The 22,810-nt window shown below is 48.9% G+C and overlaps 1 protein-coding gene across 2 annotated transcripts; it reads right to left on the bottom strand.

Annotated features, from left to right (window-relative positions):
• Positions 1-439: 439 nt before the first annotated feature.
• RNF24 (ring finger protein 24) lies at positions 440-22,714 on the bottom strand. Of its 2 annotated transcripts, none has more exons than XM_031588173.2 (6): positions 18,478-18,719; positions 8,886-9,035; positions 4,602-4,644; positions 2,936-2,977; positions 2,413-2,492; positions 440-1,581 (listed from the first exon to the last, which is right to left on the bottom strand). In XM_031588173.2, exons 2-6 carry the CDS (start codon positions 9,026-9,028, stop codon positions 1,443-1,445), a joined length of 447 nt encoding a protein of 148 aa, XP_031444033.1. In that variant the 5' UTR covers positions 9,029-9,035; positions 18,478-18,719; the 3' UTR covers positions 440-1,442. The 2 variants fall into 2 exon arrangements, with proteins under 2 accessions (XP_031444033.1, XP_031444032.1); XM_031588172.2 differs by lacking the exon at positions 18,478-18,719 and adding an exon at positions 22,655-22,714 and having other exon boundaries at positions 449-1,581.
• Positions 22,715-22,810: the final 96 nt, after the last annotated feature.

The following is a 22,810-nucleotide window of genomic DNA, read 5'->3' as shown; positions in this document are numbered from 1 at the left end:
GGAAGTAGCACACTGCTTCCTGAATAAATGATCAGAACAACAGAGATGCTGATAATGGATAATATTTACAGCAAGAAGAGCTGAGTGTGTACCATTCACAAATTCCTTGCTTGATTCTCTCCTTTGCTGTGCCTTTGGGTCTGAAATGATATACTCAGATATGTCCTTTCCTAGATGAGATTTTGAAGCTTTGCTGGGAGATGCAGGCCATGCAGACAGCACAGAGCGAAGTACTGAGGATGGGATCCATTCCCCATGCCCAAGGTCACCCCTTCAAACACACCCCACATCCAAAACCTGCCTTTATTTACATTTCAAGTCAAATCACATGCAAACCACTTCTCTCCTCCTTTGTTTTTTTTTTTCCTTAAGAATAGTGTGATTAGCAAAACAAGACGCATTAGAATCTTGAAATAGCAATTAAATATACAAAAATAGAGCTTACAAAAAAAAAAAAAAGCCCCGAAAACAACAACAACAACAAAAAATACCCCCTCCCCCTCCCAAAAAAAGAAAACAGCGAACGTTTTTAAAAAAATATTCTGCTGCAGAATTTGTAGTGTACAAACACGTCTATGAGGCTCCACGCTCCATAAACAGTTTTGGGAGTCGCAGGGTATGTACAGGAGGGACCCCCCCCAAAAGCCCACCCAGCCCCGCTGTGGGGTAATACTGGGATCCCCCCCCATAAAGAGCTGCGGGGTTGAGGGGGGAATGATGCCTGGAAAAGGGCTGAATTTGCCCCATGGGGTGAAAGGAGAGGAGGGGGTGGTGCAGCCCCCAGCAGCTTTGGCACTCGGAGAGGGTTGGATGTGGACTTTGGGTGGTGCTGAGCCATCCATGCTTGGAAACCCAAAGAGCCAGGCTCAATGTGAACCCAAAGGGCAGGGTTTGCCCCCACCTTACTGTGATACCGAGGTGGTTGCACCAATGGGAGATGCTCTTACCCATGGCGGGGATGAAGGAAGCCCTGAGGTAGCCCGTGGCACTGAGCAGGGGGGGGGAGCCACCCCAAAAAGCACCCGGCCCCAAACCCTGGGTGGCCCTTTGGGAGGAGAAACTGCAATCCTCAGTAGGGATCGCAACCAGGGACGAAAATTCCCCCCTTAGATGGCACTGACCCCACAGCACTGTGCAGGACGGACGCTGGCTCTCCTGGGTGATGCTCAGAGGGGGATGAGTGCATTCAGGCACCGCTCGGTCGCTCCATCCCAAGGCATCATGCTGAGGTTTCCCAACAGTCACTGAGCTCCATGTTCCCGGTCAGGAAAACCCCATTCCAAGGCCAAGCACCATTTTGGGGCGTGGGGATGCTACTTCCCTAAAGTGCTCTCAGCTTTCCATCCTCCTGTCCCCAGCTTGGCTCCTTGCTGGTGCCATAGTGCTTTGGTCGTCTCCAGGTACCCCCCAGCAGCCCCGGGGCAGTCCGTGCTGGTGCAGAGCTATACGATGTTCTCTGCTCCAGGTAGGGGACCCTGGGGAGGGCCTGGGTCCTGCTTGCTGTGCAGCTGTGCCAGCTGCAGCACTGGCATGTTGCAAAGCGGGCACACCTTGCGCACCTCCAGCCATTTGATGAGGCACCTGGGAGGGGAAAAAGCACAGACACGGGGTGAGAGGGTCTTAAGGACCCCAAATCAGCAACGCAGTCCCTTGTGGCATAGCCACGTGCCAGGTCTGGTCCATTTCCATCCCTCCCTGCAGTGTTGTTAATGTCACGTTCTTAATTCATCATTTAAGTACCTTTATATGTAAAATATAACAACTATGTGACATAAATCAAGAGTATAATCACCTATAATAACATATAACCTCCTTGAGCAGGACGGTTGGACTGGATGATCTCCAGAAGCCCACTCTGACCCCTGTGGTTCTATGATAATTTATATATTTGCTATATATTTGATGGTTTTTGAAGTCTTTCCCAGCCTAATGATCCTACAACTCAATGAATCATAAATCATAGAATGGCCTGGGTTGAAAAGGATCACAATGATCATCTAGTTTCAACCTCCCTGTTCACTATCCAACCACCAGACCAGGCTGTTCAGAGCCACATCCAACCTTATAAAATACAAATAAATAAATACACAGAAACTAGCTCACTGCTTTTGTTGCTCCAAATGCTCCAAGGTATCCGATAATGGGATTTTCCATCTGAAGCACTGCACCCAGTGCTGGGCTGCCCAATTCCAGACAGACAGGGAACTGCTGGGAGAGCCCAGCAGAAGGCCACAGATACAATGGGGACCCAAAGCATCTCCCTTATGAGGAAATGCTGAGAGCCCTGAGGCTGTTCACCTGGAGAACAGAAGGCTGAGAGGGAATCTTAGCAATGGGGGATCTCCTGAGGTCCCTTCTGGCCCTCCCACTCTGTAATGCTGTAAATAACAGCTCCTGGCCTGCTGCACTCACTTTCTGTGGAAGGCATGTTTGCACGGGCAGATCCCCAGCTCGTCCTTGGGCTTGAACTCTTCCAAGCAAACAGCACAGATCTGAAAGCAAGTCACACAAAGTCAGCGGTTCTGCAAGCCAAAAATACACAGATTGGCAAAACCGAGGCAACGCTCCCCAAAAAAACTGTCTCATCCCACTGCTTTTGGTCATGGAAAAAGAAAAAAAAAAGGCCCTTTGCCTCGTGGGTTGGCTTGGCAGTGTGACAGAGCGTGGCTTAGCACTGCTCTGTGCAGCCCCGGGGTTGTGAGTCTCAGGGTGGTAAGTCCTGCAGCTCCAGAGGTCATTAAACAGCGATAAAAGAAAGTTTAAAGCTCAGTTTGGGCTTAATCTGCCCTCTAATTGCTGGGGCAACTTTCCAGAGCCCAAAGCTTCTTTTGCAGAGCAAAATCCCATCAATTCACTCTAGGGTTGTGCAGTGAGGACCATGCAAGGTCTGGATCCCGTGAACCCTCCCAGGAAGCAAACCCACACATGGACTCACCTCGTGTAGGTTCAACTCCTTCACCTTCTCCTTGAGTATTACCTGCAAGGAAGAGATGGTGTCAGGATGCTGCTTTTAAGACATGTTTCCAGCATCTCAGATGTCCATAAATCACATTTTGCAACCCATTTCTATTACATTTTCCCTTTCCACTGTACTGATTGTAATGAAAATCCTCTGCTTTCAGTCCCAGCCTCTCCCCCCAGCTTTGTGCAGTGCAAAGCTCCATACACAGATCTGGGTATAGGGTGAGGTCTTCTATAGCACAACAGCAGAAAGAGCATAAAAGTAGCCTAAATTCTAAAAACATACCAAAACATGACTTATCCTGGATATTATCAGCAATTATTGTCATTGTAAATACACAACCATGAGCACCCTGGTGCTGTAACAGCTGTAACAATCCCATTTAACATCCAGGAGGAGCCAGAAACCACCTGCAGATGGTCCTCAACCCAGTGCATGGACAGGATGAGCACAAAAATGACCAAAAAAGCACAAAAGAAACAAACAAAATGATCAGAGGATACAAGCCAGGAGGTCTCCTCTTGCACTCAGAGCTCCTGGGCTGGCAGAGGGGGAACGAGCTGCGGTGTACAGCTTCACTTCCATCCCTTCCCCAGGGCAGTGCTCCACATTGTAACATCATATACAACACCATATCAGCTCAATCCCTTTTAAGTACATTTCCTGATTGGATGATGGAGGCAGAAAAATGACACACACCCTGGGGAAAACAGGATGCATCAGTGGGAACCTGTGTTTATTTTCACCTCTGTGTGGGTGGCTGCACACAAGAGCTGGAGATGTGCTGCCCAGGAGAGCTGTGGCTGCTCCAACCTCCAGCTGTGATGCTGTTACTGTTCACAAAAGCCACAAAAGGTCTGAAAAGCCCTAAGGTCTCCAGGGGGCTCTGAGGTGGGAAATGTCCCCACTGTATGGGGATCCTTCAGCCATGCTCCTGGGATTTAACTCTTATTTTAGACTGTTTTAAAATACATGTATTTCTATTATTTTGCTTTCCTGCTGAGCCCTCCTGTTGCCTCTGGGCTCACCCTGGGTAGAACCCAACTCATGGCACCAAGACCTGCCCCTGAAGGGCCAACACCTGAAGGCAACCACTGGCAGCTCAGGATGCTCGTGGGGTGCCCAGCTGGCAGGAAACCCCCAAATCAGAGTATCAGCAGCATGATGTGTGGGGAGTGAGGAGCACAAGGATTTGGTGCAGTGGTGGCACTCAGCAGGTGGGCTGGACTCTGACCCTGAAGATCTCTTTCAAACCAGGTGAGTTGGTTCCATTAACAGCTTCTCTTCCAAGGAAGAGAACCTCCCAATGGGATTGAAAGCACAACCTAAAGGTGTTAACACCAGGGAACTTGCAGCCTTTATGTGGATTTGGTTGTCAGCCAATCTAGAAGGGAGATGGGAGAAGGGAGAAGGAAGAAGAAGGAGTAAGAAGAAGTGAGAAAAAAGAACGGAAAAGAAGGCAAGAGAAGGGAGAAGGCAAGAGAAGGGAGAAGGCAAGAGAAGGGAGAAGGCAAGAGAAGGGAGAAGGCAAGAGAAGGGAGAAGGCAAGAGAAGGGAGAAGGCAAGAGAAGGGAGAAGGCAAGAGAAGGGAGAAGGCAAGAGAAGGGAGAAGGAGGAAGAAGACTGTTCATCACCTTACCTGTTTGTAGGCGTAAAGCTCTTTGTGTGCTTGATGTCTGAGCCTGGAATTAAAACAGAGAGAAAAGTGAAAATGAGGATCACCACAACAACCCAACACCCCATTCCATTTCCCTCCCTTCCCTATGGAATCATTTCTTTGTTTCCTGAAATTGTGCATTCATTTCAAGAGTCTGGGCTGGGACTTTGTACATAGCTGGAAAAATGACATCTCCATCCAGCTGTCAGCACAGAACCTCCCACAATTTCCCTTTTCCGAACTCCACGATTTTCCAAGCAAACATCAAGTTGTAAAAATGATGTAAAAATATACATCTTCATCCTATTAGCATGAAAAGATCCCTCTAGAACAATGTTGGAATTAAAAACACAACCAAAAAAAATGCACTTTAATGCAGCACAGGTTGGTTAGGGATGCAGTAAGGCAGCTCTGGAGCCCCAGTTTGGAGCTCAGACACTTTCTCTGAAGATGCTTCTCAGAGATAGGGTGATCTAAAAGCCATGGGTGAATCCCACTGCAGGAAGGATGGGCCTGGTAGCAATGTGCAAAGAGTGGAGCAAGTGGGATGGAACTGGCTCCGTTCACAAGGAGCCCTGAGGCTGGGAAACTGCTTATGGAAGACAGATAGGAAAAGGAAAATTTGCTGCTGGAGACAGCCTACAAGGGGGAAAAGCAGCTCAGTGCTGCCAGATGAGTGCGGGTGTTATGTGGGAAGGTTTACATGGGATAACTTTGCTTAAAAACCTCCTGAGAACAGCATGAGCACAGTCAAGCATGCAAGGTGTGCGGAGCAGGGAGAGCTCTGGGGGAGGCACCCAAAGGCTGAGCACATGGCTTTGGCTGGGCTCAGAGAGAGGATCCTGGGCCCAGAGAGAGGATCCTAGGCCAGATGTGTCCATCCCACCCCACACAACTGCTGTAATGTGAGCCCTCAGGTCGTGGTAAGCATCCACCCCATGTCAGGAGCTGTGACCCTGCAGGAATTCCAGCCACTGCTGCTACCCACACATCTGCCACAAGTACATGGCAACAGATCAAAACACGGAGGAAATCATAGAATCGTAGAATCATTTGAGTTGGAAGAGATCTTTAAAGGCCATGTGGTCTCACTCCCTGCAATGAACAGTGACACCCACAGCTTCATCAGGTGCTCAGAGCTCCATCCTGCCTGACCTGAATGTCCCCAGGGATGGGGCACCCACTGCCTATCTGGGCAACCTGTGCCAGCTCCTCACCACCCTCACTGCAAAAAAGGGTTTCCTTAAATCCAGTCTAAATCTCCCTTCTTTTAGTTTGAAACCATTTCCCCAATTCCTAACACAACAGACCCTGCTAAAGAGTCCATCCCCTTCATAGAACAATGAAGGCTGGAAAAGAGCTCTAAGATCCCCAAGCCCAACCCATCTCCACCATGTCCCCAAGTGCAAGATCTCCACAGTTCTAGAATATCTCCAGGGATGGTGACTCCACCACCTCCCTGAGCAGCTGTGCCAATACCTCAGCCTGGTTGGTGACCCTGCACACAGCAGGGGGGTTGAAACTAGATGATCACTGTGGTCCTTATCAATCCAGACCATTCTGTGATTCTGTGATTCTATGACTCACCACTCTTCAGGACAAAAAAAGAAGACTTGTGTTCCAGACCTCCTCGCAGCTCTGTTGCCCTTCTCGGAACACAATCCAGAGCCTCAATGTCCTTCTTGTAGAGAGGGACCCAACACTGAATGCAGCACTCGAGGTGCAGCCTCACCAGCACTTGGTCTTGCTAAAGCTCATCCAGTTGACCTCAGCCCACAGATCCCAGCCTATACCTTCTTGCAGCCTTATCCTCTGAAAGCAGCAGCAGAGAGCAGACACAGACAACTCCAGCAAAGTTTAATTTCCTTTTCCCTATTTCTCGTCTGAAGGCGGCTGCCAGGGGGGAGGAACACGTGCTGTGCAGCAGAGCTCTGCAGCAATCCTTTCCTTTCTTTTGGTTGGAGCTCACACCCAGCCCCGCTCTGAGCCAGCCCCATTAAATCCCCACCATCTCAAATCCCACGAGCTCTGCTTGCTGTTAGCCCAGCTTTTGCAGATGTGCGAGTTGCAGACCAGGAGGGAGAGGATGCACTGTGTGCACTCAATGCTCTGCTTCTCTGTGAGGATGTGGTCGACCCACTATTAAATTAACACCTCACCTTTTGCAGCCTCCAGCTGTGACCCCATGTTAAAGCTATGCAGAAGGGGTCAGGAATGTGTGCGGTAATCCAGGAGGCTTTAGCAGCTGGTTCAGGAGGGGGAGAAATTCAACATGAGTTCAATATCTTGCTTTGTATATCCAATCCTCCTATGGAATCCTGCAGAGCTCTGGGTATTTGCTTGCTATGCAGCCAGGCTCCAGCAGTGTTCCGCCATTCACCATCACAGCAGTGGAACACTGAGGTTGACCCATCTGAAAGCAATCACTTGGGGTGCTCTGTGCATAGTCCTTACCCACTGCCCACCTACAAGCTGACCGTCAAGTTTTAAACCTCACCCAAGCTGAGATGTGGGAGCTCAGCTCTGTGGCAAATCCAAAGGAGGTGGTGAGTGCTGCAGGGGCACAAAAGCACAGCCCAAATCCAGGGCATGGGACTGCTTTGGGTACGCAGGGTCCACGTTTGGCACCAGACTGCCAAACCCAGAGCTGGTGCTGCTGGTTTGATTTACCGACTCGCAACAGTTAAGGGCTATAAAGGGATCATGAGGTGATCTAATCCAACCTCCTGTCTATCATGGGTCGTTAAACAGCACTTCGTTACTTCTGGGAGTGGGAGCCAAGACGCCTCTTCCAGAAGGGCACTCTGTCTTCGTTTAAAGACAGCAAGAGACAGAACTCACCACTTCCCTCGCTGGCTTCTCCCTGTGGTTACTCACCCTCTCTCTTACAGCACGCCTCCACCTTCTAAATTTAAAGATTTTCTGGCTTGATCTCCCAGACATTACTACTTGTTGTTTCTTATTTGGGGCAGAACACACCCAACAAGACCCAGTGCCCAGGAAAACACTCTAAAAGTCCAAACCCTCTTAGTTCTGCAGGGAAGCCATATAGATTCCACTCTACCTGGGGAAAACACAGCCTTCAGCCTTCTGAGCACCATTTACAAATCACCAAATTTGCCTCGATTCCCAGTCTTCCCCCACCTGCCTTCCATTTTCCCTCCAGCAAAAGGAATTTTGCTTCTCAATTAGTTGCCTAACTCCCTCCCCAGCAGCCTGTAAAATAATTAAAGCATGCCCCAAATTGGAACAACCATCTCCCTTCCCCGCTCCCCGTCGCTCAGATCAACAAATCACCCCTGCATCATTAATCTCCAAACGGCTTTGTTCAATGAGCAATTTGTGTACAGTAACGAACGGAGCAGGTATTAAACATTTCTTAAGTGCACAGTACATAAGTTATTCATTAAAGAGGGAGACGTGTTGAAACACTAAGCAGAAAGCAGGAGCCATAAAACACGGCTTTTGAGTTTTTTGGAGAAGGCCACCTGGGTAACCACGCTCATGCTCATGTAAGAGTTCCCATAAATATTCATCTGCTGTTTTTACAGTGGATTACGTGACTGCCTGTGGAACTGTTCAGTCTGATATGCAATCGATGGCGCTGCTCTGAATCTGAACGCTGTGATGGAGAGTGCTGAGCACATTCTCTGCTTAGAATGGGAAATAAAAACTATCTCATGGGTCACATCAAGCTGTCACCACACAAGAGGATGAAGCTCCTTGCAGAAAGGTGATGCCATCGCTTCCTGACCAATGCATTGATTTCTCCCAGCATGGGTGAGTACTTTCATAGAATTACAGAATCACAGTTGGAAAAGAGCTCCAGGATCCCCAAGTCCAACCCCAACCCATCCCCACCGTGCCCACTGTCTCTCAGAGTGCCACATCTCCATGGCTCCTGAACGCATCCACAGATGGTGACTCCACCATCCTCCTGGACAGCCCGTCCCACTGTCTGACCACTCTTGTGGAGAGAAAATAACTCTTAACATCCAACCTGACCCTCTCCTGCTGCAGCTTCAGTCCATCACCTCTCATCCTACTTCTGCACCCAGACTGAAGCCTACAGCACATGTTTCCTGAGGGGTGCAAGAGCAGCTTAAGTCCAAACGCTGGAACTCAATGATCTTTAAGGTCCCTTCCAACCTAAGCCATTTTGATTCAATGCTGGATAACAGGAACAATTTGTGCACAGAGCACTTTGTGGGATGTCCTCACCTGAAGGAGGTCACCTTCTGCAGAAAGCCAGGGCAGCTCTCTTACCTGATCAAGTAGCAACAAAACAGTAAACTGAGGATGAAGACGAAGATGGCCGTGCCAAAAACCACGATATATATGTTGAGAGGCAGGTTCTGGAACCCGATGTTCGGCATCCTGAAACTGTAATGCTGGAAATCTGAGCTCATGGGTAGGCTGCGAGGAAAGGGAGAAAACAGAAGGACGTGAGGCTCTGTCTGCAGGGTCAGCAGCATGGGAGGCCCTTGGGAAAGTTCTCCTTCCCCTCCCCTCTGGCGGCTTCCACGGCCAATCCCTCACTTTGCAGAAATTCCCCTGCAGAGTATGCACACCAACAAGCACCCTCCAGCATCAGCACAAGCCCCATCCCTGCTCCTCTAGGATGATGGATTGGAAGCATATTCAGCACACCCCAAATGTCCCTTTTTCAATCAAATTAATTCTGGAGCCAGGTGGAAGAGCAGCCCAATGACTTTGCATTGCTGTCAAATCTTCAGCATGGAGTCGTTCAGCCTTGAATATCCACAAACATCTCCAGCCAGACACGAAGTTCCCCACCCGCAGCTTCAAGGAGGAAGTCACAAACCCTATCTGGTTTTCCTTTCATCAGTTACTGCCCACGGGAGGTGGGCAGTGCCAGCTTCACAACACACAGGGAAATCACCTGCAGCCTGTTTTGCAGATTAAATGCCCTGAGGAACAACAAAATTCCCCCAAAGCAGGGAGTTTTCAGCTGTGTGTGGACTGTATAGCTCTGGGTTTTGGGGAGGAAGTGAGGATGGGGCAAAAGCATGGGATCTGGGTAAGGTTACCCTGGGGAATGAGAGCTGAAAAGCACCAGATCTGAGCTGCAGGTTGCTACAGTCATCACAGAATCAAAGAATGGCCTGGGTTGAAAAGGACCACAATGATCATCTAGTTTTAACCCCCCTGCCACAGGCAGGGTCACCAACCACCAGACCAGGCTACCCAGAGCCACATCCAGCCTGGATGGATGGCCTGGATTCATCATAGAATCATATGAGTTGGAAGGGACCTTTAAAGGTCATGTAGTCCAACTCACTTGCAGTGAACAGGGACTCCCAGAAGGGATGAATTCAGCATTCAGAAGAAAGGGGGACTCCTAGAAATTACCCATACCACTGAGTGCTGCTGGCACAGCTCCGCAGCAAAGTAGCACCCATATATAGAGTTTAATCCAAACTCAACTCAACCAAGGCCCTAAAAGGTCACTACAACAGAAGCTCCATCCTACTACTGGCACAACTAAACTCAACCAAGTTGATCAACATGGATGGATCCTGTCCTCACCACCTGAGTGCTCAGGAGACTCTGCAGGTGCAGCACTTAGCCTGAAGAACTGAGTTGTTTCTGTAGGGTGGGAGAGTTAAGGGAATTAAAAGAGGATGCAAACACCACAGTGCACACTGGGAGCAATTCTTCTACTCCAGCTACTGCTCTGGAATCCACTGTAGTCAGTGAGTGCATGTAGGCAAAGTGTGTTCTTATGGTTTGAGGACTGTAAATCATCTATGAGAATCCAGGCCGGGAGAATAAGCAGGATGGTTTACTGAAGGTTGAAGGTTGAATCTCATCTAGACAAGCAGCTGAAGATGATGCTACTGGAACACTGCACTGAGCCCTATCCACAAAACAATTCAATACTGAGCCAAGCACTCAAACCAAGCAGAGATTTTTGAAAAGAAACAGTACAACCAAACAGCACAGGACTGATTCTTTTCCTTTTTTACTTTTCCTTTTAAACACTCTTCCTAGTCAGACTGAGGGCTACTGGCAATGCTGATGGTGAACTGAGAACAAAGCAGTGGTGTTTGGGCCATTGCATTAAGGGCAGTGAATCTCATCTAGACCCTGAACTTCCATGGCTTTGCCCAGCTGCTCCAAATAGAATAGAAACAGAACTGTAGAATCACAGAATCATTGAGGTTGGAAGAGGGCTCTAAAATCCCCAAGCCCAAGCCCAACCCACCCACACCATGACCAATGACCATGTCTCTCAGTGCCACATCTCCATGGTTCTGGAACACCTCCAGGGACAGTGACTCCATCACTTCTCTGGGCAGCTGTGCCAATGCATCACCACTCTGAGAAAAAATTGTCCTAATTTCTAACCTGAACCTTCCCTGGCACGATGTGAGGCCAACACCTCTCGTCATTGTTACCTGGGAGAAGAGGCCAATCCTCACTTTACCACAACCTCCTTTCAGGGACTCGTACAGAGCCATAAGGTCCCCCTGGAGACTCCTCCTCTCCAGGCTGATCCATCCCAATTCCCTTGGCCGTCCTTCACAAGACTTGAAATCCAGACCCATCACAGCTTTGTTACCCTTCTCTGGACAAGCTTCAGGACCTCAAATCACCACAGCTGGCCCAAAGCTATAGGAAAACAAGCAAGCTCTTCAAAGATCTCTACAATGAGAGCTCCATCTTTTTAGTGTTATCAATACTTTGCCCCAAAGGGATGTCCCCAAAGTGGCCATCATCTCCTACAGGGGCTCATTCTCCTCTGGACAGTCCCTAGGTGCACAAGAAACATGCAACAGGTTCATCCTTTACATTGATCCTGCGACGTTACTGCAAAAAACACTGAGGTTAGAGGCTAAAATATCCTGTACAGGGATCCAGGAAACTGTTAACTTTAAATGGACTGAAATCGGATGATTTTGAGGAGCCAAGCTTTTGGTTTTCTTTTTGTTTGTTTTTTTTTTTTCTTGGGAGCATGGTAAGGGAGGAACTGTATTTTAATCTGCTCCAGCTTTACAAGAGCGCAGCCAAAAGAAATAAAAAGTGCCGCAGGGAAGGACGGCTGCTTTCTGAGGCAAAACCAAAGCCTTCATGCTGTGTTCTCCCAACCGAGGATCCCCAACACCCATGCTGGGCCACAACAGGACCTGGAAAATGCCCCTGGGCTGGGTCAGCCCCACTTCGGTGGGTAGGAAGATGCTGGATACTCCTGGCTTGAAATACTGACCTGCACATGGATAAACCTAGGGAAAAGAGTGAAACAACACCAAAGCAGGGATGCCCTATGATAGACCCAAAGGTGGGCTGGACAAAATAATAATCACAGAATCATAGAAACATGGTTGGAAGAGACCATCATCAAGACTCATCAAAACCATAAAACCACATAATGCCAACACAGTGGCCAGGATGAAACCAAAGGAGGGAAAATCAGATTTTTCCATGAAGATGTTTGTTGAAAGACGTGATGGCTTACAAAATTAAAGGGATTTCAGCGTCCTTGTGATAGGGATGAGACTTCCCTGTGGGGAGGGATCCTGTCTGGAGTAGGAAATTCCCAAATTCCCAGCAGGAGATGCTGGTTTGTACACGTTAATTAAAACTCCAGTGATGGTTAATGCCAGGTGAACAAGCAGGGAAGTCAGGAAACAAAGCTCCAGAAGCATTCACTTTGCTCTGATTACAAGCCAGGCAGTTAAAGGCAAACCCAAATAAGCCACGCAGCCAAATTAATCCCTATTATAATAACAGCAAGCACTTAATGTGCTGAATAAGCACAGCCAGCCTCTTACATGCAGCTTTCATCAGAAGATCTCAAAGCGATGAGCAAGGCTGACAATTATCTTCCTGCACTGAGGAACTGCAGCAAGCAGGGATCAGACCTGCACTGAGCTGCTGGGAGATGTTTTTTTGTGTTTTTTTTTTTTTAATTATTATTATTAATTTGTACCACTGCATAAATGGGCCATGCAAGCACTGAGCATTATATTGTTTAGCCCAGATGGAGGGCTGGTTTTGGGGTTAGTAGCAACATCTGGTTGGCTGTGGGTAACAGGCACATCTCCTGTTCCAAAGGCATTGCACAAATCCACAAAGTATTTCACACAGGTTGACCCAAAAGCTCGGCTGTTAACTTGGGTGGAAGTTAAAATGAATGCAAAACAACAAAATTCCCGAGGTTGGTGTCAGCTGTGGAGCAGGGTGTTCTTCCATGCGATAAATCCACAACATAAATGTTATTCATTGTGTGTGCCTAGTGGGATGACTTCCAGACTTTCCCCTTTCTGGGCACTTTGACACCAGCAGGCAGACAGCGACGTGCAGCCAGCAGGCTGGAGGGAAGCTCTCATCCACATCATAGCCCTAGTTGGAACAAGATGATCTTTGAGGTGCCTTAGATTCATTAAGGCTGGAAAAGACCACCTAGTCCAACCACCAACCCATCCCACCATGCCCACTGACCACATTCCTCACTGCCACATCCCCATGTTCTTGAACACCTCCAGGGACGGTGACTTCACCACTCTCTGGGCAGCTGTGCCAGTGCTTGACCACTCTTTTGGAGAAGCTTTCCAACCTGAAATAGCAGCAATGCTTGCCCAGGAGGATGCTGCCCAATGTGGGACTGCAGCTGGGTCACCAATGCCATAAAACCTCTTTATAAAAGCTGCTCCTTTTCTCCATTTTGGCTGCATGCTGGTCGTTGGTGCATGCACAAGCAAGAAATCCAACTGGACTCCCAGCAGGAGCCGTTCCGGACCTTTGATCCCCATTCCCCTCCCTTCAAGAGAGAATTTGATGCTTTTTGAACAGGAATCAAAATTCCCTGGCTTTGCTCCTCGGTTAGACGATGCTGAGCACTGAGATTTAACCCTCTCAGCGTGGAAATCAGTGAAGCAATCAGCAAGCAAAAAGCTCTAAAAGTCCTCAAACAAATAATAAATAGAAGAAAAAAAAAAAACAAAGCGGTTTCACCAGCGGTGCTGTGCTATTTGGTGAGTTTCTGGGATGCTTTTTGGTTGGTTGAGCAGACATTGTGACCTCCAAAGCGCACCTTTAGACGGGAGAAGGTTTTCAGTGCTGTTGGTGCAGAAAGATGCAGAAAATAGGTCAGCAGAAGCTCCCATTGCTGAGGTTACATCAGCTCCATGCTGTTGCTGAGGCAGATTTTGCAAATTCCAGGAAAAAAAAATGGTAAAATAAATAATAATAATAAAACAAAACAAACACTGTTGCCTTTTTATCCAGGCTAACCCAGCGTGTTGGGCTGCCCTTGGATGACGGCAGCAGGAAGGAGGAAAGCAGCCAGCTATTGGGCTGCTCTGGCATTGTTTTGCTGGAATTTCCAGGCAATCCAGTGAGTTTTTTGGTAAAGCCACAGGAAGTTCGTCAAGTGGCCACAGGATCTGTGTGTCCGGAGCACTGCATTCGGGAAACCGACTCTGGATGCGCACAGATTGTCCAAATACGGTTCAATTGCAGCTCAGTGATGAGATAATGCTTGAGGAATTTTCTCCCTTTGGCTCTGTTGATTTTTTTTCCCCATATACCTGGCACGTGGCTCTGTCCCAGATGCAATGTCACGACCTGCTGAGCTCAAGATGTGGTGGGAAAGGATGTGATGTGGCTCCTTCTGGCACCATCCCTTCTGGTACTCACCCTGGAGCCATGCCCCATGCCATGTTCAGGTGCTAATTTCCTGATTTACTGTGTTTTTCCTAATTAATGGGCTTTTCAGAAGTTCTGCCAGCCCAAACCCAGCGTTGAAACACATGGATAATGGAACTAGATGATCGCTGAGGTCCTCTCCAACCAAAGCCATTCAGGGAGTTCAGACTTGATCATTGAGGTTCCTTCCAAACCAAGCCACACTATGATTCTATGGATTGTAAATTACATCTGGATGGCAAGAGCAGAGGGATGCCGACAACAGATGCTCCAAAGATATCCTTACTAGCAAAACAATCTGGCTTTGATTGAGACAACCTCACCATGCTAAACAAAAGCAAATCACCTTCTGCAAAGCAAAAAAGCAACCAGCTTTCTCCATTCTTGAACACTGACAAGCAGATGGATTCTATAACGTCCTGAAATCCTTTCACCCTGCTTCCTAAGCTCCTTTAACAGGAAAAGAAAAAAAAAAGCCTTTATGTTACTGCCTGCTGCTCTCTTCAAGCCCAGAACCTAGATTTTGGCTCTAAAGAATGCCATTAGTGGATCCATTCTCTTAATTTTCACAAAAATATAAGAAAGTAATAATAAGTAATATAATAAGCACTATAATAAGTAATATCATAAGTAATATAAGAAATGTAAGAAGAACAAACAGCTTGATGCAAAAAGCTGGACAACAAACCCAAATCACCAACAAACCGTAAGGAACCCCAAAAGCCTCAATATTTCTGTGAAGGCTGGATGTTAAGATGCTGACAGCACCAAAAACCCTTTGGGAAAACCCAAATAACCCAAACCTCAGCCTCCTGGGAATATATACTGTCACCATGTCACCATCATATGGTATTTTTCCTATTATCTACAGAAAAAAAAAGTAGTTGTGCATTTGGTTAACAAAATTACTGGGTTTTAGGCAAATTTTTCACCATTCATTCTGCTCTGCTAATGGATTCTGCAAAGCATTTGGGGTCACTGAAAATCCCTGTATACTGTCCTCTTGTTCTGCATACTTCTCTGAGACAGTGGTCAGGCCTGGAATGGGCTGACCAAGGAGGTGGTGGAATCTGGAGGTGTTCAAGAAATGTTAGATGTTGCACTGAGGGACATGGTTTAGTGAGGAATATTGAAGACAGGTGAATGGTTGGACTGGTTGATCTCAGGGGTCTTTTCCAACGTTGGTGATTCTATGATTCTGTGACTGTAGGAGATGGAGAACACCAAGAGATCACAGGTGTTGATAGCTGGGAGATGACAGACAAGCACTTTGAGCATCGTCTGCCCAAACTCATCATTTCACCCAAAGAAATTGCTTTATACATGGTTTCCTCCTCAATTTACACAGGACAAAGAAATGTTAAGGCCTGCTGTTGACACAGAACTTATTAAAAAAAAAAAGACAAAGCCACCACAAAGGCTTGAGAGAACACTGCTTAGCTTTTGGGTTGGTTTTAGAATCATTAAGGTTGAAAAAGAGCTCTAAGATCCCCAAGTTCAACCTCAACCCATCCCACCACTGACCATGTCCCCAAGTGCCACATCTCCATGATTCTTGACCACCTCAAGGGATGGTAACCCCACCACTCCCTGGGCAGCTGTGCCAATGCCTGACCACTCTTTCTACAAAGAAATTTTTCCTAACATCCATCCTGACCCTCCCCAGGCACAACTTCAGGCCATTATCTCTTGTTTTGCAGTAGGTTGAACAAAGCCTGCTGACTATTTTCCACCCCCCCCAAGGCTGCCAAGACAAGGACAGCAGTGAGGCTCCCTGCCATGCAACACAGCCGTCAGAGCTCCATGCATTCCTGGACTCTGAATCAACTCCTAGAAGGCATAATATACCACTGATGCTAACAAGCTGCCTTAGTGACGAGTACTGGGCTGCATCGAGTGTCTTCTTAAAGGTCAGGGGAGCACATGATGCCCAGGAGCCCTTGCTTAGGCTTTTACTACGAGTTAAAGATAATTTGAGTTAGTCTAAGTATTAAATTGCAGTCTCGCATGGCCAGCACATCCTTTAAAACCAAACAGTGAGGCCCCAGATCTTCACAATGCCACTCTTAACGTTACTATGGCTCTCTCAGCCCACTCTCCACCTTCCCCAACTTAGCAAAATGTAAGCTGCATTTGCAAAATGCTCATTTTTGGCAAAAAAAAGCCCACGATGAGATGATGAGGATGGGGTTACACAGCCGTGCCATTGGCATTCTGCAGGGGAAGGAGCTCTTTCTCCATGCTGTGGGGCCGCTGCATTAAGTCACATCTGAATTCACGGGATGAAGGCTGCTGAAATGTCACTGCAGTGGCTCCTGGCACAGTTCAATGAGAGCACCATGGCCTCGTTAGGGCAGTGGAAGCGATGAGCTTGCCTTTGTAGGGATTTAAAAGCTCTTGGCAGCAGCCAGGAATTCCCAGATCACAGCTGCTGTGGGTTGAGGAAAGAGCTACGCGAGGAAACCCTGCAAACGTAGGCAGTGCAACAGCGTTGGTGCAAAATCTCCATTCTGCATCATGAAAGCTGCTGTAGATTGCATGCTGACGAAGGCATGGGTTGTACTAAGTGCGTGACGCAGAGTTTCCCCATCCCATCCTTCACTCGTGACGTAGTCACGTTCTCCATGGGTCCTGAACTCTTTGTGATAATCAACAGAGGATCAGCAACACTACTCCCAAGAAGTTTTGCCAATTTCCTTCAAGGAAACCCCTCCAGTCCAGCTTAATGCCCACCTGCACAAAGGCTGCAAACCATCCACAGTTGAGTGACTTAACGCAGTGCGATGCCGACGTGCTAAAAAAGCCCTGATACTGCACAAAAATCCATGGGGATCACGGGCGAGGATTAAAGATATACTTTTCAATGCTTTGGTTGGTGAAAAATCGCATAATTTGGTTCAGCTTTTTAAAGTGCAAAGCCCCCCATCTCTCTTAGTAGCGGTATAGCAATGACCCGATGCTGCACAGAAAGGAAGGAAAAAAAAAAATAAAGAAAAAATGGCTCAAGCTAATCCTCCAATTTTATAAGACACTAATCCGCTGATCTCATTGAGAAGGATTAGAATTACCCCCTCGCCAGTGGATTTAAGAAGTTTCCAACCAGATGTCAACAAAAGCAGAGCACAGCCTGCGCTGAAAGCCCTTCGGATGAGGGGAAGGGGCATTTGCAGTTTGTCCACAGGGCTGGATCCCATCTGGGAGATGCTGTACCAGTGTCCCATCTGCTTTGGGATGGACTTTTGAGGGGTTGCATAAATTCAGCCTCTTCTGTTGAGGTCTGAGATTTGGGCTGATCTGGCTGGAAATTAAAGAAGCACAGAACGGTAAGGGTTGGAAGGGACCTCTCGGGATCATCCAGTCCAACCCCACTGGTAAAGCAAGTTCCCTGCAACATTACCCCCAAAAAAAAGTGGGGAAAGAGTGGGAGCACAGATTCACACCAGCACTATGGGTTTGCACCCACAGATACAAGATACAAAACATCCAAATTTCCGTCCAAAAGAAGAAAGCTAACCCATTCCATCCACAGTTTCAGCCTGGATCACCTTCTCTTTTATGCCAGCTGCCGGGTGCGCGCCGGCGCAGATCAGGGCCAGCTTTTGTTCTACTCCATGTGTACATGCTCAGCTGAGCTCACAAAAAGGAAACAAAAGAAAAACTAAAAACGCAGCTGCCTTCATAACCAATCTGCCAGGAAATTGCCCCGGGGGAAACCCAGCCCAGCTGAGGGCTTTCTGCACAACAATGGCAAAAGCGCATCTTTAAAGGCGGGCAGAAATATTTGCTCGTTTGCAAAACGGCTCTGAGCAGAGATGAGCTGAATGTGATCCCAATGCCGGGATATTGTTTCAAGCAGGAGGAGCCATTCCAGTGATAGGATGCACTGAATGGTTGGATATTCAATGGTTGCATTTTCAGGTTGGAAATAAGCAAACATTTATTCTTCAAAAGAGTGGTAATGCATTGGAACAGGCTGTCCTGGTGGTCACTGTCCCTGGAGGTGCTCAAGAGCAGTGGAGATGTGGCACTGAGGGCCATGGGCAGTGGGCATGGTGGGGTGGGTTGGACTTGGGGACTTTAGTAATCATTTCCAACCTTAATGACTCTATGACTAATGCATCAACCAGGATGAACCAGGGCTCCCCAAACCCCATCAGATGGGATATTTGCATTCCCACCCTCTTACCTTTTGCCTTCCGTTCTGCCAGATAGGTCAAAATCCACCTCCCTGCTCTGCTCCAGCCCCACAGCTGTTGTTGGTTTTTTTTTCCCCCCAAAAAATGCTCTTCCCAGCCAGGGAGCTGTGAAACACTCCGCTATTTCCAAGCAGCCGGAGCACCAGTGTTGGGAAATGGCTAAAATAAACTCAAGGCTGCTCTCCTGGTCGACAGCTTTCAGTTTCTCTCTCGCTGCTTGGGAACTGGCGTGGTTTCCTGCCGGGTGCTTTGTGAGTTAAAAGCAGCCTGATCCCTGCAGCCTGATCCTCCACGGTAATAAAAACCAGACGGAGTAGGGCTTGGCTGCTTCCCACATTCGCAGAGCAGAAGGAGCGAGCATGGAAACAAACGAGCCCTTTGCTCCGGTCTCGTCCTGCTCACAAAAGCAGTGATGCAGGGAGCACGAAAGCTGCAAAACAAACCATGTGTGCTCCTTGTGCTTTGACAGCGAACTTTAAGCCGGATGAGCAAGGTGTCAGCTGCAGCACTGAGACATCCAAGGCCACTTCATGAATCATTCAGGTCAGAAAAGAGCACAAAGATCCCCCAAGCCCAGCCCTAACCCATCCCACCACGTCCACTGACCACGTTCCTCAGTGCCACATCCCCATGGTTCTGGAATAAGTCCAAGGAAGGTGACCCCCCTACACCCTGAGCAGCCTGTTCCAATGCATTACCACTCTTGGAAAAGTTTTTTTCTAGTATCCAATCTACCCTCCCCAGCACAACATGAGGTTATTACCTCTCGCTCCCCAGCTGTGCATCCAGATTTGGGGCACAATGAAGCCTGGGTACGGTATCACAACCCTGTGTGGATACATCCTCATGAAGCACTCAGGTTCAACCACTTGCAGATATCAGTGAATTAATGAGGGCTTAAGGACACGCAAGCCTGGGTTACTTGCAGGTATGATGGAGAGGAAAAAGCAGCTCTGAGCATCAGAACAATGCAACTCCAGTCCCACTGAGCACCTGGGTATCACACATCCTTGGGTGTGGAGAAGATGCTTAGCACTCCCACTTTTCAGGTTAAAAAATGAATTTTTAGCATGGCTGTCAGATACAGCAACGGGCAACAACCATACACCAGTGCTGTTGCTTTCTGTCATAGAATCACAGGATGTTTTGAGTTGGAAGGGATCCTTAAAAGCCATCTGGTGCCACTCCCCTGCAACAAACAGGGACATCCAGAGTTCCATCAGCTGCTCAGAGCCCATCCTTGCTGAGTTTTCCCAGCATCACGTCCAGCCTTGAGTTTCCCAACACAAAGCACGCCAGGTCGCTCCCCAGGCAAAGTCTGAGCCACAGGGCTCAGGGACGTCGAAAGCAAAGGAAGGTTATCACACATCAACAAACGATGACTTCTCGATGAGCCATTGCAGGAAACAAAAATAAACAGAACCCCCGTGCTCTGAAACACTCGAGTGCAAGGGAAATTCCCCAAAACTCCACCCTCTGTGCTCTGACGCATGCTTTCCATGGGAACCACAGAGCAGCCAAGTGCAAAAGCCTTGTGTTGAGGTCACCGTTGATGCTGGGACAGCTGCAGGATGCCCATTGGGTGCACGCATGGAATGGGGCCATGTGGATCTTTCAGGTAGCAGGCAAGGGGCAGGGTCACAGAGGAGATTGTGTTGCTACGTTGCAATGCCTTCTGCTGTCCCATTGCAGATGTTCTTTGAGCAGCTCCACCGAGGTCCTGTGGTGCAGGGAGTGGGATGGGCCATGCAGTGCATCCTCTCTACTACAGCTGCTGTGCGGCTGGCTTGGACTCGCTGATCCCAAAGGTCTTATTCAACCTAGACGATTCCATGAAGAGGTGCAGAGAGGGGGATCCACAAGCACAGAAGCCCTCAGGATGGCTGGGAATTTCGGTCCATCGTTGCTACAAGCCCTGGGACTGGATGGGTTTAAGGTCCCTTCCAACCCAATCCATTTGGTGATACGGTTCTATGAAGATGCATTGGGCAAACACCATGGCGATGTCAGCACTTCCCTCCCTTTTTTTCCCCCCTCTAAATAAACCAATTACTGCATTTTGAGTTCCTTCCACTTTGCCCTCTAGCACTCCATTTGTTGGGAGCTATACCCTTCCTCTGAGTTATCTGAGGCCAAAAGTTTGTTGTCTTTCCAGGCTCCAGGCCAAATTTGTTTAATTTTTGCTACAGATGACATTGCACTCCAGAGGCATCAGCTGGAGCCTTTGTGAGCACAGCAACAGAGCCCATCGCCCCACTAACCCAGCACTGCTCGAGGCTGCTCTGTTTACACCCATCATAAAAAAATAAAAACATTGCTATGAACTCAGGCTACCGTTTCACTATTAAACCGAACGTGTGAATGGGGGAGGGGGACAGGTTGGAAAAACATAAGGAAAAGTACTAGTGGGCATGGTGGTGATGGGTCAACAGTTGGACTTGGTGATCTCAGAGATCTCCTCCAACCTTAATCATGGGATAGTGGGCATGGTGGTGAAGGGTCAGTAGTTGGACTCTTATGATCTTAGTGCTATTTTCCAACCCTAATGATTCTATGATTCTAATAGAGATTTCAATACTGAATCCAATATTGAAGTACTAAAAACTTGCATTTTGCTGTCCTGCAAAAAAAGCCCACAAATGAACCTCAGTCCCATTGCAAGCACATCATGCAAACCTTACATTATTTCACTTCACATCCCACAAAATATGTCCCAACACCTGGAAGCCAGAGTACACCTCCTGCAAGATTTATAGGGTGAAATAAAGGGGGGGATGAGAAGAGGCAAGCAGCCCTGTCCGCGTCCCTGCTCGCGTGCTGCTGAACACGTTGTGCAGGCAGGAAGCTCCAGATCAAAGGCGGGGAGCGTGCCAGAGCTGTATGTAATGCACAGCTCCTGCCAAAGGTGGGGGGGGGGAATGGGAAAAAAAGAACAACAAACCCCATATGCACAATGGGCAATGGCTCACGGGGTCCGGCTGTGCTTTGTTAATGGGCATCACGGGGATAGCAAAACTCCACTACACACAGTGCAAAGGGTTTTGGGAATGGGAGATGTGTTCCTCCCCAAACAAAGAGGAGAAGAAAAAGTGCAAAAAGAAAAAGAAAAAAAAAAAGAGAGAAAACACGAAAAAAACCACCCCAAGAGGTGCATTTTTCCCCTGCAGCTCACAGTCCTATGGGACCCACACGCAGCTGGTGCCAAAAGCAGCAAACTCAGTACGTGCCTGCATGGCAGGAACGCCCGCCCCGCTGTACCGCTTCCATCCCTAAACCTCATTTTTTCTTATTTTTTCCCTTTATCTGGGCTTTTTTTTTTCTTTTTTTTAGCCTAAGCAGCCCACACCACATTGCCATAGCACACTGCCTCAGGGCTTGGTGGTGGGGATCCCCTTTTTGGGGTGCAGGGAGAGAACAGAGGGTGGGGAACTGTCTCCTGTCCCTTTGTGCCACACTTCGAGGGTTGTGGGGTGCGTGCCATGCTTAATCCCACCCTTAATGCAGGACAAGGCTGTCCCCAGTGAGCACGGGGTGGGGGTGTCCTTGCTGCCTTCAAGTGGGGACCTTCATAAGGGTGCTGTCACCCCATAGAGGACAGCACTTGGGGGGTGCATAGGAGGGGAATGCACAAAGAAGGGAGGGCAGCAGCAGCCCTATAAGGCAGCACACAGGGATGGGGTTTCACACCATTGGGGTGCTGGAGGGGACAGGAGAGAGCGCAGGGAGGGAGTCCTGCACTACAAAGGTGCTGGAGGGGCCCCTGCCCCATAGGGATTATTCAGGGAGAGGGCCCAGCCCTACAGGAGTGCTGGAAGTGGCTGCCCCACAGGGGACAGCATAGAGAGGGGGCTGCCCTATAGGGCAGTGCATAGGAAGGGAGTCCTGCTCCATAGGGGACTGCATGGGGAAGGTGCCCTGGACTGCAGGGATGCTGGAGGGGGAGCCCTGCCCCATAGGGATGCAGGAGGGCAGGGCCCTGCCCTGTAGGGGATCCCTGCCCCACAGAGCGCTGCAAGGGGATGGGGATCCTTGCCCTATGGGAGAGAGCGCGCCCCATAGGGAAACACAAAGAAAAGCGCAGCACAAAAGAGGACTCCATACCCCTCCGCGGGGTGCCCCACAGCCCAAAAAGCCGCAGCCCTCAGCCCCATCCCGGCCCGCACTCACCGCCTCGCCCCGAGCCCGGCCGCCGCTCTGCCGCTGGCGGGGAGGGACCCGGATGGAGCCCCGCCCCCGCCTCACCCCGCCCTCCCGCCCGCCAGTGGGCACGGCCACCGCGCTTCCGAGTGCGCATGCGCGGCGCGCCCCGGGGTGGTGCGGAGT

Source organism: Phasianus colchicus, chromosome 4 (assembly GCF_987193195.1).
Source record: "Phasianus colchicus chromosome 4, bPhaCol1.hap1.1, whole genome shotgun sequence".
Classification (NCBI taxonomy): Eukaryota; Metazoa; Chordata; class Aves; order Galliformes; family Phasianidae; genus Phasianus; species Phasianus colchicus.
This window is presented reverse-complemented; position numbering and strand designations above follow the sequence as displayed.